Genomic DNA, 18,643 nt, shown 5'->3' on the forward strand with positions numbered 1-18,643 from the left:
CCGTTTATGGCCTGACTTGGCACAGAGGGAGGAGGTCAGCCTATATTGTGTGGTGCTTTCATCTGGCTCATGCAATTAGTGTTTCACAGCACTTGTCAAATCCCTGTTAAAGTCACAGCCAGCAAGCACTCTGACAAACAGGCATGGTGGTACAAAAGACACAGAAGAGTGTTTAAAATTGTCCCAAATTAGCAAACTTAGAAATAAACTTTCTTCTAACAGTGAAACACCAGCTTTGTGAGATGACTGAAGCTGACATCAAAACCAGAGGGTGGCCTCTGTTTCCTTCTTATCCCACATACGTCATCTACACTTCTACCACATGCAGAGGTGTTAGGACAAACTCAGTAACAACATGGCAGCAGTGACACCTCCACATTTGCAAGATTGCCCTGAAATGTTTACTTTTAAAACAGTCGCTGAGGCTTTTTTATTTGTTGGCTTATTTTATTTTATTTAGTTTTTTACATTTGCTTCAGCGTCCTCTAAATGTTGTACTCATTGTATGGCAACTTTCATCTCCATATGATTTTGCAGTGATATCAGTTTGCAGGACTTACTCACAGATAATACGTGGATGGAATGAAAGCAGTTCCTGTGTGCAATACAAGAAAAACCAATTAAGCTCGTCTTACTGTGAGAAAAAAAGAAACCGGAATAAACAAGTTTCTTTAACAGTGAAACACCAGGTTTCTGAGATGACTGAAGCTGATATCAAAACCACAGGGTGGCCTCTGTTTCAGCAACAAACATTGCTTTATAGCTGTATGTGAGCTACACTTCGACCAAATGGGCAGGTGTTAGGGCAATCTGAGTAACAACATGCCAAAAGTGACACCTCTACATTTGTAAGATTGCCCTCATGAAATGTTTACTTTTATAACAGTCGTTGAGGCTTTTTTTTTTACCTTTCCTTCAGCGTCCTCTAAATATTGCACTCACTTGGAACATAAAAGTCACGGTGTCACTGAAACTCGGTTTCACTGTGAGCCGAGGTTAAGTAAATGCTCCCCACAGCCGGCAGTGTCTGAAGGGAAGCTGCAGTGTGGAACTGTGGAGATTATGTAAAAATATGGACATCGGGTCACATGTTATTGCTGCTTCTGTCACCCAGATGTGTTGGTTTCACCCACCCTGTGCGAGCTGTGCTGGAGAGCGTGTTTAAGATGTTCAGAGTGAATAGGATGAGCTGTTGATAAGAGAGCAGAGGTCTAGTTAAACCCGCCATTCTCCAGAAGACGGGAGAAAAAAAAGGGGAGAAATATTTAATAGAGGTGGGGAGTCTTCCTGGGTCTTGTGAAGTGTAGATGAAGTGTGGGCGGTTAGTGTTTTTGACACCCAGGATGAGAAGTGGGGCACAATAAGTTGTAATAGAGTTCTACTGCAACACTGTACTCAGTGTGAGCAGGAACACTCCCGCGCAGACCTCTTACCAAGTAAAATATACACTCCTGTTCTCATACATGCATTATGGTTAATTACAGTGGACATTTGAGCCCATCACATCAGTTCTGACTACAGCTGTTCCTTTGAAGCAGTGCCTATCATCACACATGGGCTTACTCAGGATGGCTATTTGAAAATTAGCAAAAGCTGTTTCTCTGCTCTTGAAAAGGAATAAGGGCCTGGAGCTAGGCTGTCTGCCACAAAATGTCTTACCATTAACCACCCAGCTATGGTTAAACTCAACAAAGAAATCTCCCTCCCTGCTTCCTGCATCTCTCTTTCCTTCTTACATTTAACAAGGCCGGCAAAGGCTGAAACCAGGTAATGTGGCCTTTATTCCCCCTGAAGGCACGCTGTTTTACAGCTGTGTCCACTCTCCCGACAGATGTAACTAACCATTTTCAAAGACAAATATCAAAGATCTCTTTTCTGCTCCATTGGCAAAAATTTGTTACAAGAGCCTGTAGCTCGTAAAGAAATGGTAGGAGGATGCCCTGAGGTGGATCAAACTGCTGCGAGGAGAAGTGTGCTCCTTTAAACTCCACCTTTCAAACCTCCCGCTGACCCGGTCTTTTTCGACTCTCCGAGAGGCAAGAGGCGCGTTAGCTTTTCATGCTTACTATTTGTCGTCTGTCATAAGCAGACTAAGTCTTACATGCAAACACCACTCATCTACAGATTAGCCATATGGGACAAAATGGAGTCGTGCACACATCAGTCACCCACTGTGCTCTAAACCTGCTCTGCTTGTGAGTTTTTACATGTGAGCCTTAGAAAAGTTGCCAAAGTTTGTCTTTATAAATATGCACATCCTCTTTTATGATATACTTTGTTTCCCCCACTGGAATAGGACAAGCTCTGGGCTTTGATTGTTCAGCTATTGCGGAGCGTGAACAAGACTAGCCTTAGGGAGAGAGCCCCACATCAAAAAATAGATGACCTCATGACCTCTCGATAGGGGTCACAAGACGTGGGCTGAGCGTGAGTGGAAAGCACAGCAGATACTAACTCACCTATAATATGAACATTCTGACACATGGTCATTTGAGTAGCAGACAGAGCCTATAAAATGTCAGCTCAGACAGCCATTATTATTATTAAGTTAACGTTTTTTTAACAGTATTCAAGTCATAAGTCAGTTAAACACAGCGGGGGGAATATCACACTCAGGCTCAATTTAGTGATGTGCTTCCTCATCTGATTTATGGCTTTTTTTCTGTAGTCAAAGCACCCTGAGAAAACCGTTGTTGTGATTTGGCGCTTTAGTTTTATATAGTTAAAATTGAATCAATGAATCGACCATCAGCTTACACATTAAAAGGTTAATATGCAGGGAGTTTGCAGGACAAAAGTCATCAGGTTATATAAAAGTTTGGAATAATATACATATACTAGAGATCTTATTTTTAATATTTGACAGCTGTTTTTAAAAACTAGATTCTCATTCAAAAAAATATCAGCATTGCTGGACGTTGAGCTTGAGTGCCTCCATCTCTCAATGCAGTCAAAACATTACTTAAAAAACAAAAAAGTTAATTGAGACTGCACACATGGACAAACTGTACCTCCAGCAGTGCACACACAAACCCTCCCTAACCCCTGTAATCTCCCAAACACACTCCTCTCCCGTAGATGAACAACCCATCTTGCCCCCTGCCCGTAAGTGAAAAATCTCTCCTTGCTCTCCTTTTCGTTCCCTGTGTCTGTGTGTGTCTCTTTTCCCTTTCTCTCGTGTTCTGCTTGGCTAACTATAGACAGCAGCAGTGTGTCTGTGTGGTGGGCTGGCCCAGACACATTCACCCTCCCCTGCTTGCTCTCCACACTGAGTGTCAAAGACCTGCCATCCCACAAGGCCCCTCTGTTGGAGACCAGGACAGACTGCGCGCACAGTGCCATATGCAAGGAAATCCATACACAAAAACTGTACGCATACATTTTGTTTGGCATTAAAAAAAAAGATCTGGAACCACCTCTCATAAAGCTACCATCAATTCTGAGTACTTACAAGTGCTTGTTTACATTAACGTAACAACAAAGTCCTCACGGCAGTAATGTGAGTAGGATAAACCCAGTTAAACATCATACACGCGTATATTCGTGTGATTACATTCGTCATGGTTTCTGTGCGGTAAAATATTTTACGTGCTTTACTTCACTTAATAGTGCATGTGTCTATATAACATTCTTGTAATCACAAGAATGTTATATAAACTCGACTAATGGCACTGTCATTCATTAACAGTGTCGTGTACATGTCCAATATAAATATTTGGTGAATCTGAGGTGGATATAAACATAGTCGCTGATATGATAAACACTGCTTAGTGGGATTATTGTAACTATATTTTAAGGCAAAGTAGTCACATCCTAGAGAAACTATTATATTTCTGTAATTGTTTTACTTATATGTCTGAAACGGTACAGTTTTGTTGAAGCTGAAGCGACGCTGCAGCCTGCCTCCATATTCTAAAGCCCTAAGCAAACATAGGAAAATTGACTCGGTCACACTCTTTGTGTCACATTGAGGTTCATATTCATTAATTGTTCTTCACTGTAGTTCCTCAGAAAAAAATATCCTGTTTTGACTATATCCATATTTGCATCCTTGCTCCCTTATTTTGACTAGTAATCCTCGCTCATTCACTTCCTGGTGTATGAAGGCTCATGCAGGCCTGACATGGCTGCCGCTTGTCTGCATGTGAAATTCCAGCTCGGTGAATCTTTCCATGCCGCCGTCAGAGCCATGAATTGTCCTTCGGTGTGCATGAGTGCTCCCGCAGGCCCGCTGCATCTGTAAAGTCTGTCAGCTCTGTTGCCCTCTGGGTTGCTGATCCAAATCCAACCCCACACCCTGAAAACCACCAGACTGCTCCCCTGTACCATCATATCCCAACTCCCTACATGTCGTCATCCACTCGCCATTTCTTCCCGAGCGCCTTACGCCAATCTGAACCTATGTCAGAATGCATCTGTTCAACGCGGCTCCAGCCTACCATACGACCTGCAGACGGTCTGGGATCCCTGTTGGCTGATTGACTGGCATAACTGCCTCTTATGACTTTATCATTTCTTTTGTTTGTTGTTCAAAACATTGAAAAATGTAAATAGGATGAGATCATCATGCAGTGCAGCATGCAATCCAATCAGAGACAGAGCCAGAAAATAATAGATAGATAGATAGATAGATAGATAGATAGATAGATAGATAGATAGATAGATAGATAGATAGATAGATAGATAGATAGATAGATAGATAGATAGATAAACTTTTCATTATGTAGAAAATATACTTATAAATGTAGTGAACATATAGTTTGCAGCAAAAAACAATAACAACAACAATAATAATAAATTATATGTATACTTATATATAATAAATTATAATTAGTAGTAGTAGTAATAATAGCACTGATACTATTTGAAATGCATTTTGGGGTATATTTCACAACATACACAGTCTTCCTTCATCGGGCCAATTGATTCAGCAGATATCGATAATTATCCTTATGAGTTGTTTATTACCTTTAGTAAGTGTTCCGAATGAAACCTGAATCTGTGGTTTCAAAAGGCTGAGCAAGGGCGAATGGCTAGATCAATAAGACCGCATTAATTGAGACTTTACGCATTCCCGTGTTGAGGGTGTCCATCTGTGCATCTATGTTTTATTCATCTTATATATCTTTCATAATCGCATTAAGCTAACATAGATAGATAGATAGATAGATAGATAGATAGATAGATAGATAGATAGATAGATAGATAGATAGATTCCACATCCCCTTGTAGAATGATTGATTAGCAGAACTGACGCTTTTATTTTGCAAATTCACTTTCACGCCTCTTTAGCGCCACATCCACTTAGCCCTTCAATGGTCTCTGTGATAGGCACCATAGGGTCACTAATATGTCCTTTTGTTACTTCAATGACGACCTTAAACAGATTTGTTCAGTAAATTTGCTTTTGAATGTTATGTAGACGAGCTCCGGAGGAAAAGTTTGACTTAGCTGCTTCACTGGGAGTCCCGCTCAGGCCACACAGACTGATCCTGCGCCCTTAAATAAAGCCCGGTGTATGTAGGCCTTGGGACAGCTAGTCCCGGACAGAATGTCCCAATTACTCTCTTTATTACGAAGGTTAATTGCGTTTCAGCAAGATGTGGTCACCTGAAATCTGTACACGGGTAAAGTGAAAAATATCAATCAAGCAGTCACATGACCAAAGGAGGAGAAAGAAATCAAGTTCGATAAGACTCAAGCGTTTACGGTATGGACAGAGTTTACGCATATTTTTTTGTATGTGTTGTTAATATATTAATCACAACCTGGAATTGATAATTAAATATATGTATATATATATATATATATATATATATATATGTATGTATAACATGTTTATGACGACTAGGGGGACTCCCCTGCTGGAAAAAAAGAGCGAGAATAAATCACAGGAGAGAGTTTGATGAGAAATGTGCCAACTGCAAACAGGCACAGGAAAGCTCCCGTGGAGGTGTGATCTCACCCACATAAAAACATAAACATGTGCGCTACAAAGCCGTTGCTTGTGCGTAATCAGTCATCGAAACACACAGCCATAAATAGCAAAAAAAAAAAAAAAAAAAAAAAGGACTGGGGAACTCTCTGTCGCTGTGTATGTGGCTTCAGGTAACAATAAAAAAACGGTCTAAGTTTAGTAAAAAATGTGTTTCAGTGGGTCCAGTGTTTGAGTTTACAGAAAAATATATTAAAAAAGAATAAGAAAAAATCTAGCCTGCTCTTAAGACACTTGTATAGTATTAGCGGGGTGTTTTGCCGGTTTTGCCTGTCCTGAATATCATCAGGGAGCCCCTTCATACTTTTTTGTGCCTTCATTCTCCCAAAACATCTGCGCACTAAAGAGCACAATTATCGACACAGTTTGTCTCCACAGCACTCTGCTAAGCACCTCAAAGTTCAAGGCCACGGTAGCATCCACCGAGGACGATCCTACACGCCAGGCCATCAGTCAACCCCGACATAAACACAGGTTAATGGTTTCATCTCTTATTTAACTGAGATACAATTAAGACACTTAACCCACCTGAATAGTCCAACCCATAACAAAGATTACATAAAATTCAATAGCATAAATAACTCTTATGTTAAGGTTTCGTGTACAGCCACATTAAGAAAATTACCAGAAGTATCAAATCCAGCAAGAAAACAACCGTCATGCTTTTACGTGCCTGATGTGCGCCACATCAAACACCCAATCAGTTAAATGAGGTATGCTGAATGAGGAGTCAAATTAATGTTTTGCGCTGATGTTGCCACGGAGAACTCAGAAACACTGGGTTTAACTGTCCCATAATTACACGATTACAAATAAACTGAATTTACACTGTTGAAGACCTTGGCAGTGACTTTTATCATACATGGCTTTTTAAAATATCAAATGTGAAACGAAAGGGGCAAAAAGAAAACATGAAATAATTAACAGCTTTTTCCGCGGGCAGTGTGACCCCGGGACCGGAGAGGCGCACAGTGGGCCTGGGCAAACGTCCCCCCGCCGGGCCGCTTGTTTCTCCCTAACTCTCCATAAACCCATATATCCCAGAAAGAAGTCCTAGCAGCAGCCATAAATCATCCGGCTGTATTACAAGTTTAGGTAAACCCCCAGCCAGGTCAGTAGAGCAGAGTTTATGGCATCACTTAGGTAGGGAATAGATTGTTCTAACAAAATACATCAACTTCAAGCAGTGCGAAGGAAAACTTTCTGCTTTTGTTAAGGCCAAGCCCTCTCTCGCTCTCTGTCTCCCTTTCCCGGTTCACTCCCGGTGTCTACCTCTTTAGCCCACAACTTTTGTACGACAGGAATCCACTCATCCATTCAAAGCCATATGTTTTAAGTCAGTGGTTCCTCACTGGGGTCCGGTGAGGTACAGGGGCCACTGAGAGGCATTCAAGGTTCCTTAGAAGAAAAAAGATATATGGGACTTTTTTTTAAAGGTGGAAATAGATATTAGAATTTGTTTGTTCTAATAAAAGATTTTCAGTGAAAATATTTCTTTTTTTTAAAATCAAAGCCTACTTCGGTCTTCTTTTGTGTAGAATTAATTAAATAAATGAATAAAACCAAACAAAATACATCTTAACCGGTAACCATACTGTTACTAAAGTCACTCTTAGTAACTGAGTTTTGACTCTATCCTGACCGAGGAAATATTACTGCGTGGAAATCAGAATAATTGGTTCTGTAGAGTTCAAGAGAGTGTGGGATATAAGAATTTCTTAAATTGTGGACAACATGGATTGGGAGCGATCTCAGTGGTGGCAGGCTGCAAAACAATCTTCATTTAGAATAATTTGTGTTTGTATTAGTTTAGCTGACAAAACGACTTTCCACTGCAGATAAATAAATAAATAAAACTAAACTCTTTTTTCCGTGCAGCCTGCTGTCAGTTTTTTTTTTAATCAAAGGCCCTGTGTATCTACAGCAGGCTAGTTTATTCTTAGTGGAAAGCTGGTGCGCCACTTGTATTTCAAACAATCGGTGACAAATCGGCAGAAAGTAAAATGTACCTTGGGGAAAAAATATCCATCAGCAACAACCTTTTTTCAGCTTCTGAGAGTGAAAAAACAAAAACTTCAGACGTTATGTGGACAGGTGGAGAAATAAGCTGAGACCGAGACGCGTTTGCTGAGCCAGTGGCCCACTGTCCTACTTTCCTACTGGCATCACAAGCCAACCGGGAGCCTCGCCTGGGCTCCGACATTCATACTCTCAAGCTTTAGGCCTCTTTCAACCTTATTTCGACTAGTCCATTTTTTTTTTTAAATTCCCAAACATCGCAGAGTGAAACAAAGTACGAGGAAGACGTAATAGAAGAGCGGGACAGTCGTTTACATCGCTGGGAAAAACGACAGATGGAATTTCTCATTGATTTTACGCACTGCAAACATCCACACAGAGCTAAGACAGATGAGCTGTCAGAGGAAACTGGTAGAAATATATAACTGAGGATTTCCAAATTCATATCACGTTAATAAAAACAATAAATAAAATAAAAACATCTGATAAAACTAAAACAATAATTACTGCAAAGATGAGAGAAGAAACAACTCAGTCATAAAAACGACTTTAGCAAATCACACGTCGCGTTTCAGATTTTTCAGATTAATAAAAAAATTATTCAAAATGTGGGTTATGATCCACTCCCCCCGTTCTTTTGGAGCGCACTTAAATATACGCGTCCAGATGTCAGAAGGCCACACACCGAAGCAATCCCTTAAAATGCACGCTGTTGACCTGGGGAAAGTGCTGGGTGTGTGTGCGTGGGGGGGAAAGCCGCGACTCCCTAGTGAGATACAGTGTGGAGCGAATGTCCTTAAGTGACAAAGAAAGCACTGGCAGCCCTCACAATCCTGTGCTCCAAAAAAGAATACACAACGATCATTGAAATGGATGAGCTTTCGTGGACGCATAACAATTGAATCCTGCACCGGGGCCACAGCGCCTGGCTGCCGGTAAAGTCAGTAATTTCATTAGAGATGCTTAAAAAAAGAAAGAAAACAGCCACGGCTGGTCACTTCCAAAATGAAATTAATTCGGGGGGTAGAAATGGAATCATGATTTTTTGGGTACGGCTACATGAGCTTCAGGGTGCAGTGCCCAGCCTTTAAGAGGCACGGGTGCGGACTCGCTTGGTGTGGAGAAATATTAGGCTTTAGGAAAGCTGCAACATGAAACCTCCAGAACAGTTAAAATTTCTTACCTTCCACGGCAGACACCACAGGCAGCAAGAGGCTGCATAAAAGCAGAAAGTAATCCATTGTCATAAAGCGGTCAGGTCGGACATGTAAATAGACCCACGGCAGAGAGAGTGAGGAGGGAATACAATCCTGGGTGATCCGACGCTCCACGCACCCAGTCCCGTCCCGGTCCCCGCTGTGTCAAACCTCCAGGACCAGAGTTACCTCCATTCACCAAAACACATAGAGGTGAGAGTTCAGATCAAATATCGCCTTTGATATAAAAAATGTCAGCCCTTCTCCCCTTTTCAGTGATTTCCAAAGTGCCTTATTAAACCAGGGAAAAGACAACAGGCGCAAGTCTCACTGTCCCTTCCCCTCGCATTGAGTGAATGCACTGAAAACAGGTAGTCCAGCCCGTGGTCACCATCCGGAGAATATTTCCAGCAGCGTTTGGATGATACCAGGTAACAAAAAAAGAAAGAAAAAATGGAAATGCCAACCTTCTCCGAGAGATCCAAGCACTTTCTCTATAGTCAGAGCAGAGGCAGAGATAGCGGCAGTGCTGTCAGGATTATGCTGTATAGTCCCATACGTGCACGCTCACGTGCGTCAAGTGGTATTCCTATAAGGAGAGAGCCGCGGTTTATAGATATTTATTCCCTGAGCGAATTTATCGGCTTTGGCTGCCGCGTAAACCGTCTTGTTTCGCTCGGCTTGTGCACTGGAATGAAGCACAAGGCGGTGGATGAATAAGGAGAGGAGAGAGAGGGAGAGGGAGAGAGAGAGAGAGCGAGCGAGAGAGACCAAGGGGGGACCAAGAGGAGGGGTTACGGCTGAAGCAGCTGCACTGAAAAACTCTACCTTGACAATCATTTAGTTTCCACATTTATTCTAAAATAAAAATCTGTGTCTGCTCCAAACAAGAATGCATCGCTACATTTTTCTGTACTTATCCCCGGAGCAGCCTTTGTTTGTGCCACATCCACAATAAAGCAAACACAGGAGACGGTTTCTCTGCTCCTCTGCCAGATGTTTAACTGTGCAGTGACTACCTATAAGAAGCTTTAACAGTCTTATACAATCGCAGCTTTGTTAACTTGATGTTTTTTTTTTTTTTTTTAAATCTAGTTTACTTTTTTCTGCAGCGGGTCACTGACTTGGCTTAGGGCTCAAAGCACATGCACAAGCATGGACACACAGCGCCCCCTTGCGGGTCGCTTCCGTTTCGATGGATAGGATCTGATTAAAACTTCTTTCTCCTCAATTATTTGACTCCAGAGCACTTAAACATTCCGGGAAATTTCCGTCGGACTTTAAATGGTTTTTTTCCCCCTCAGACATATAAAATAGAACCTCACCTGTTTTCAAATTCGGTGCTTTCGACATTACATCTTGGTTTTTATTTGAAAGAGTACACACATAAATAAAAGGCGATTTAGTGATTATATTCCAGTCGGAAAGGCAAATGAAGGTGATAAAAGTTTTTCTCCAGTGTTCGATTTAGGAAACGTCGGCATCGGACTTTCCTTTAAGATTTAAAATAATAACAAAAATGGAAAAACTTTTAAAGAAACGACACCCTTAACTTGAGCTGAACATTACAGCTCCCGTATGTAAATCGCTTCTCTGTGTTTATAATTCAATGAGACATTTAACTCAATTGGTCGGGCAAGATGTTGCCAGCAGCGGATTTTGTTTCCTTCGGGACCATGGAGCTACTATTTACTTTTCCTCTTCCCTGGATGAGTTAAGCAGAGGGCATCTGTCACGAATGGGCTTTTCCAGCCGTTCTCCTCAAGCTCCCTGAATTATTCTCAAAACACCAGTAAACAGAGGGGTTTGAAATAAGTTTACGTTCCAGTCGGAAGTGAGGTCGCTTTTTGTCTCACAGGGAAATAATTTACTTTATGCACCATTTGTCAGTTTTAGGGGTCATTACAGCACTTTGAATTAACGGAAATAGCCATTTGGTCATTTGCACAAAACCCTGTGATTTATTGATTAATTATAGGACACTGGTACTTACTTTAGCGGTGAGTAAAACTGTGTCTTGTTTGTTATTTTATGCTTAGTAATAATTATCTGGTACCAGAGATGCCAGAACATGTTCTCCACTGAACAGTTCTGCAGTGGGCGATTAAATAGCGTAACTACAGTGTTGTTACCACGCTGTTTTCTCTCGTGTCTTTGGAGATAAGGGAATGATCTTGCTTACACTGGTTTATTCTACTTGGAACTAATAGCGCTTTTGCTGCTACACAATGAAGCCAAAGTGAAGCTAAATGAGGGGTTTGTCATCATTAGTGTAGAGCTGTAAAGCGATTGTGGGCCATATCCTGAGAACTGCAGTCAGACAAGATGAGACCATGTTTTCCTGCGTGTGTTAGGTCGCCAGTGTCGATGAGATTGCTGCTATTTATTTGTATATTTATTTACATATTTTACATATTTTACATATTTTGGTATTTGTGGAATTTGTGGAATCCAAGTTTTCTGTTGTCATCAACAAGCAGTTGAATAAATTGAAAAGCTAATACATTTTATTTTAATTATTTGGTAATTAAGCATTTATCATTATGCAATATTCTGTGAAGTTAGACATTTTCTCAGAATTTAGATTTTCGCTAGTAAACCTAAACAACATCAGTTTACACCACTGTTAGCACAGTTGCCTACCAAACACTCTTTTACTTTTGTTGTTTAATGTAATTTTATTTTTAATGTATAATTTATTCAGTGAATTGTTCTAACATTTGTAAAACTGAATTAAAGTTTAACTTTTTTTAATTTTGATTTTCAGTTTTTCTGTTTTTTTTCATTAATTATGAAAAACACATTGTTTATATGAGATTACAAAAAGTTCACAAAGAGGTTGGATTTAAGTATGAATACTCTCTTACTCTCTTACATTTACTCCATGTAAGAGAGTAATAAAACTCATATGAGACTTTTGCAATATTTCCTTCAGATGGTTATTAGTAATTGTTTGTTTCTCCTCTTTTGGTAACACAGCAACTCAGCATATGGGGAAACCTCATTTGAAAATCCAAAATCTATCGTATCCACATGAAGCAAAATAAATGCTCTTCATGCTCTCTATATGAAAGTTGATTTTAAACCAGCATGTACTGTCAGACTTTGTGTTATTGCAAGAAAATATTCAATATTTCTGTGCAGTGAAATTTCTTTGGCATTAAAGGTTGCCTATATTATGGGTTAGGGCTCACTGACACAAAATTTGTCCATTTCCCATAAGAATTCCTGTATACCTCACAATGACATAGTCCATTTGAAAGGAAAATCAATTTACAAGTTTAGCAACGTGGGTAGAAGGATCTGCGGTGGCTTCAAAGAAGACTTTTCATTGCCAAAAGCCACTGAAGCCCAGACTCTCCTGCCTGCTCGCTATTAATGGGCAACTTGAAGCACACAAGTTCATGACTACCACCTTTGTTACTTTTATGTGCTTCTAACTTCTCTTTGCAGGAAATGAGGAGCAACTTTGTAAAGGAAAGAAAAACATAATTATAACTTCAAAATTATGACTTTTTAGCTGCATTTATTTTTAAAGAATTTTATAAGTACTGCTTTTCACTGTTGATTTTGTTTCTTTCCGGAGATCACAGAGCACAAATCGTGGTCTACGATAAGCAAAAGAGTGCCAGGGCAAGTTTTAGAGAACCCTCGTGTTTGGCAATGTAAAAAGATAAAGATAAATGTGTCAAACCATAAATATAGTCTTGATATAAACCAACAGACTTTGGAGGACGGGGTGTTTTTTTCCACATTAATGAATCCAGGGCCTGTAGTTGAGAGCTATGGTTTGATTTTTCATGAAACTTATGGAGATTTATTTGTCTGTATTTTATAGTTTGAGTCCAGCCGATGACTAATTGAGTTTTCACTGGCACTCACAAACAAACACACACACACACACACACACACACACACACACACACACACACACACACACACACACACATATATATATATATATATATATATATATATATATATATATATATATATATATATATATATATATGTACTGAGGACAGGATAATAGCAGGATATTTTGCAGTTTTTCAATGCTGCCTCTCTGAAATGAAATTGTTGTCCATTATCTTCCCAAATATAACCTCAAACAAATACATATACAGACATACGCTCCACAAACAAAGAGGGAAACAGTCCACTAAGTCCTGAGAGCGTCACAACAGCACCTGGCACACATTAGAAACTCAATAAGTAAAGTGGCAGACATTTTACTGCCATATGGAAATTTCTCAAGCTTACACCTACTGAGCCCTCGCCAGACCCTCACTAACCTCATCCATCCTTCCTCCCACTCATCTTGTGCCAGGGTAACAGCGTCTCTACTTTCTGTTTTAAAGCAGCTCTGCACGGACGCACATAAGCATTGAAAAAAAGACCTTTTATTATACACAATGAACTTCCTTCACAAATCACATGCATGGGTGCAAACACAAACACGCATGGTCACCCCTCTAGCATGTATAAAACTAATGCAGACACACACACACACACTGTAGCTCTTATGTCTGGGTCTGGTCTAATAGCAGCACTAATGCGATGTGAGTGTGAGAGGATCGCTTTACTCTGGCAATATTAGGGGAATGGTGAGCTGTTGGTTATGTTAGAGTGTCTTTTGATGTATGTGTGTGTGTGTATGTGTGTGTGAACAGCCAAAGTGTACTGGTAGTACTGTTGGAGGAGGAGGACTTGGTAGTGTTGGTGGCTCTGGAGAATCTCACAAAAGCTCAAAGCTGGAATCCAGGAAGAGAGGAGTGTGTGTGTGTGTGTGTGTGTGTGTGTGTGTGTGTGTGTGTGTGTGTGTGTGTGTGTGTGTGTGTGTGTGTGTGTGTGTGTGTGTGTAGGAGACTCGAGGGCTGTTCACGAGAGTTTTGAGGGTGGGGGTCTAATCCTCCAGGCCTTCACCACTGACCCAGCACTTAACACAGGATCACAAACGTAGTCCCAACTGAACTCCCCGAAGACCACCATCATCCACACTCCTCTGCACACAACAGGACAAACACACATTCGATAGCAGTTCCAGATCCTTGTGTCTGTAAATCGGCACCTTTTTGCTGCCTTCTCTCCTCTTTCCTTACCATGACTGAGAGCCCAATCTCAGCCACAATCAGCTACTGTCTGTCTCTGGTGATCTATCGCCTTTCGGCACTTTCTTTACCTAACTGAGAAAAGATATGCTTCACTGTCTCAGCTGACTGCAGATTTATGACTCAACCTGCCGTCATCCTGATTTTGCTGTTTGTACGCTGACAGAGACACCGACAGGAAGGCATTTAGATAGACGGGGAGTCTCTTTAGATGGGCACAGTCAAATACACGTATGGGGATCATGACGTCATGCAGGCACAAGCATACATGGCTGACAAACCGCCTGAGCATGCTAATTATACGCTGTGCAGAGAAAAAGCAAAAGAAATAACCCTTCAGCACTATGGCAGCAATGCACAGAGAACACAAACTTGTTTGACATGGTTCAAAAAACTGATAATGAAATTTAACTTTTAATCAAGACATTCTCCCCTAAAAACACCTATCCTAATCTCAGCTGGAAAAGCAGGTAATAAAGCACTGAAACAACTAAATGAGTAGTTGTGTTTACAATCATACTGTGTGTGAGTTTGTATATATGAAGCCTGTGACATGACTACCTTAATCTTCTGCTGTAGCTTAAAAAACGTATTATTGCTTAACATTACTTCATGTGGGTCAGGGATTTGTTTTTGGCTTTTTTTAAACCAAAAATGGAAATTGTGTTTATATAGCACATTTTATTACACGCAAACTTAATGTCCACCCAGAGAAAACCTATGTGTACATATGGAGAGTAAGCCAACTGTACTTAGAAAGACCCCAATGACCAGCAGATTCAAATCCCCAAACTGTAGAATAAATGTAGAAAACTGGGTAACCAAGACAACACTAACAACAATAAACATAATAGGGGTGAATTCGAGAAGTGTGCCTTTGATTAGCTGAACACATTACTCTAAAACTATTCTTTTTTTTCATTCATACCCCCACACGTGTGTTTTCTCTGTGTTACAGTATTTTTTCTAGCCAGAGTATCCAGAGCAGGTGGAGGAGGTCAAGGCAGGTACACCGGCCAGGAGAAACAGCTTCAAAGCTATTCCTTTAAGATAATGGAAAAGCTCCAACACGTCTTCTGGATGTTGCTACTATCACTGACAATGTAAATGCTTATTCTTCTCAAAGTGCGTTCTATTCCCTCTCTGCTTCCGAGGCATGTCTGTCTGTGTATTACAGATTAATATGCTGTCTTCTTACATCCTTGGCTGAGCTTGAACTGTCTTGAGTGGAACTTGTGCCAACACAATCATTTTAGATGAATAAATATTCTGGACCTTTCCAACGTAGCTGTGGATTACGCTAACGTTGGGCTGAAAATGAACACTCAATTCACTTTAATACCTAAATGTTCCGAGGAAATACAGCCGTGACAAATTCCCAAGGACAAAGTCCAGACAGTGAGCGAGTAAAGGAAGCGCGTGAGGGATCAGTTTGACATCGACTGATATCAAAGGTCCAGGATGAATAATCACCGGAGCCGGTCCAATAACAGAATGATTGATTGGCCCGTAGCCCTGCACTGTCTGAGATAACAATGTTCAAAGTGTCCAAACACAATGTCAACACAGCGTCTCCCCCAGCGGGCTCCATTTTTCCTCCATACCAACAATCCACGCGTTGACCCTTAACACTTTCGCATGTCCAGCTGCAAAGCGCAATCATCCATCGTGCCCGTGACCTGAAAGGTTGGCAACAGTGGCACATGCTGTCTGATGCTCTCTTACTGTATGTCATCGGAGGCCACAATCAAAATTCCTCTGAAATAAAGCCTGAAAATGAAGTCATTAAATGGGCCTGGAGGAATTTTCCGCTATTTGAAAGCGCATCAAAGCCCGTGATAGCATAGGAACTGCTGCAGCCCTCTCTTTTAGCGAATACTTTAGCTTGTTGACTGAAGCAGAGGTCAGTAGCTTTTGGTGTCAACTTTTTACGAGCATCAAATCACAATAAATCGTCCCTGTCTAGTTACCGTCAGTCATGTGAAAAAGGGTTTTTTCTTCCCCTCTGTGTCCAGCTTTGTGTCTGCTCTCCCAGAGGTAGTTAGTCATGACAAAACTTCTAACCACAAAAGCACATGGTTTCAGTTTAGCTCTCGCTACCATTCAATGTGGCTCCCATCCGGTTGCACTCGCTCTCTCTGCATGATCACACCACTTGTATATGACATACCATAACCCAAAGGATGCATAATGGGAAGCAGAGAGCCTTAACCGCCACTGCTAAATGTGGGCACCCGATAGGAAATGTCAGCCGTATCCCTGAGTAAATTGCGAAGACTTTGCTTGTATGTGTAAGAGAGCTCTGGTGAATCATCTGAAAGCAGGGTAAAGATGTCTAAATGAGAGCGAATTGCTTTGTAAGGGTGGTAGTGCGAGCCTAAAGGGAGTCAGATGGTCAGCTGGCTTGGTCTGCTGGCTCTTAGGCATGTAGTAAAAGAGCACCTGGCGAGATGGTGGAATACCGTAGCGTCTGTGTGAATGTTTGTGTGTAAGTCAAGCCCTCATTACGTCAGTTTGGGAGGGTGTGTGGTGGTCTGTGCATTCATGCTCAGACCTTAATACCTTTGCATATACACTGACATGGCATTAAGTGTCTAATGTTTATACTGTATGTGTGTATTTGCTTCTTCCTCCTCACTAGATGATACACCTTGGCCACTACTGAGCACATACAAAAAGCACAGCGGTAACTCTTTCATGACTACCATAAACACTGGGAACAAGGAAAAATTGCAGGTTAATAGCCTTAATTATTATCGTCACATGGAAGCAAACAGCTGTATATGGAAATGGCTTCATTTAGTGGGAGGAAATATTCTGTCCCAGTGCATTTGGAAGCTGTGAAATTTATTCAGTGCCTTCACAACACAGGAAAATTTGCATTTAGCATATTGAACTGTAGTCTTTTCATTAAAAAGAAGTAGTTATGCAAAGCCAGAGTAAAATTTAAAAGAAGAGAAAAAAAAAGCTGAGAGGGAGGCAAAATTGTTTAGAAATGTAAAAAAATTCCCAAAAGGGTTCTAAAGTCATTCACAGCTTGGTTGGTCACAAAAAAAGGCCTCATTTTCAGCACGTAGTGGATGTGAATGTCAGGTTGTCTCTGTTAAACATTACACACCTTATCCAAAACAGCTCTCTGTATTTTAAAGATAAAAAACCCACTGATTCAGAGCTCAGAGATGCACAGGTAACTCGCATTTTTTTTCTTTTCTCTCTCTGCAAAGACAGTAAAGTTACATGTTCTTCGAACTAAGCTACAGCTTTTGCGTAAATACCGCCTCAAAGAGGATGTTATGACATGTAAAAACCCAACCTTAGATGAAACAACAGTTTTGCAGTTGTCTCGGCCTCCATCGGCTCCACCGTTGGCCTCAGGGTAAAGGCTTGTCCGTGCACTTACACTTGATTACATCATTAATATTTGGGAAAACTAGCACTACTCAGCTGGAGTTCATAACATCTCACCTATGAGTCACAACACGTTTTGCTGTTATAGAAACAGATGGATTGGTTTCACTCTATAGTATTTTGTCTGGCATGACTATTATAACCCCTAATTTTAGAGTGACTGGTGATGACTCTGACTGAATGTTGTTGTATTTTATTTTTAAAAGGTATACACCTCTTAAAACTCCTGAGAATCTAAAGTCAGCTCTAAAGCTCTATGCTCTTAGTTGCCTTGCTTCTGCAAGATAAATAGGACATAAATCCAAAGCTAAAAGCTGAACGCAAACTGCTGCTGCTTGTGAATATGATGCTTGGAATAATGCTGTAGCGTGTTACTCTCACGTTCTGTATTCATGCTGTGGCAACCAATGGGGCAGACGAGGAGAAAAGCAAGATGCCTGGCAGAGAAAGTAATTTGGTAAGGCGGATATGTAATTCAAGAACATGCACCCATGTACAAGCAAGCCTGCACAGTATGCACATGGCACATGGCAATAGGGATGAATGCATGCAGTTGTGCCTGCACACACACACATACACACACACACACACATGACTGTACCCAGCAATCATTTGACAGACAGCAACACACAGGAGGTGGCCAAGTTCAACCACTTTCCAATCCCCAGTGACATTTACATGACAAACAGGTTGACATTAACCCAAACAAGCACACTTTCTTTCCCCACAATATGATAGTATGACTCTCCAAGAAAACATTGAACCAGGTATGGAAAATGTTTGAAGCTGACTGCATAAAGGTATTTAGTTTCACATTGCACAGAGTAATTAATTTCGAAGGAATATAATTGATGCAATATATCATAACTTCCGCTTCTTTTATGTGTGGAAATACACACGCGTGCAGACAGAGC

General features: G+C 40.9%; 1 protein-coding gene across 6 annotated transcripts in view; it reads right to left on the reverse strand.

Moving 5' to 3' along the window:
* LOC116335570 (ephrin type-B receptor 3) overlaps nucleotides 1-9,919 on the reverse strand; it is a 57,597-nt gene extending 47,678 nt beyond the window's left edge. For all 6 annotated transcript variants that reach the window (XM_039598852.1, XM_039598850.1, XM_039598849.1 and 3 more), the window contains exon 1: nucleotides 9,198-9,919. In XM_039598852.1, the coding sequence (XP_039454786.1) occupies nucleotides 9,198-9,261 (64 nt within the window). In that variant the 5' untranslated portion in view covers nucleotides 9,262-9,919. The remainder of the gene's footprint in view (nucleotides 1-9,197) is intronic.
* Nucleotides 9,920-18,643: the final 8,724 nt, after the last annotated feature.

Source organism: Oreochromis aureus, linkage group 15 (assembly GCF_013358895.1).
Source record: "Oreochromis aureus strain Israel breed Guangdong linkage group 15, ZZ_aureus, whole genome shotgun sequence".
In the NCBI taxonomy this organism is placed as follows: Eukaryota; Metazoa; Chordata; class Actinopteri; order Cichliformes; family Cichlidae; genus Oreochromis; species Oreochromis aureus.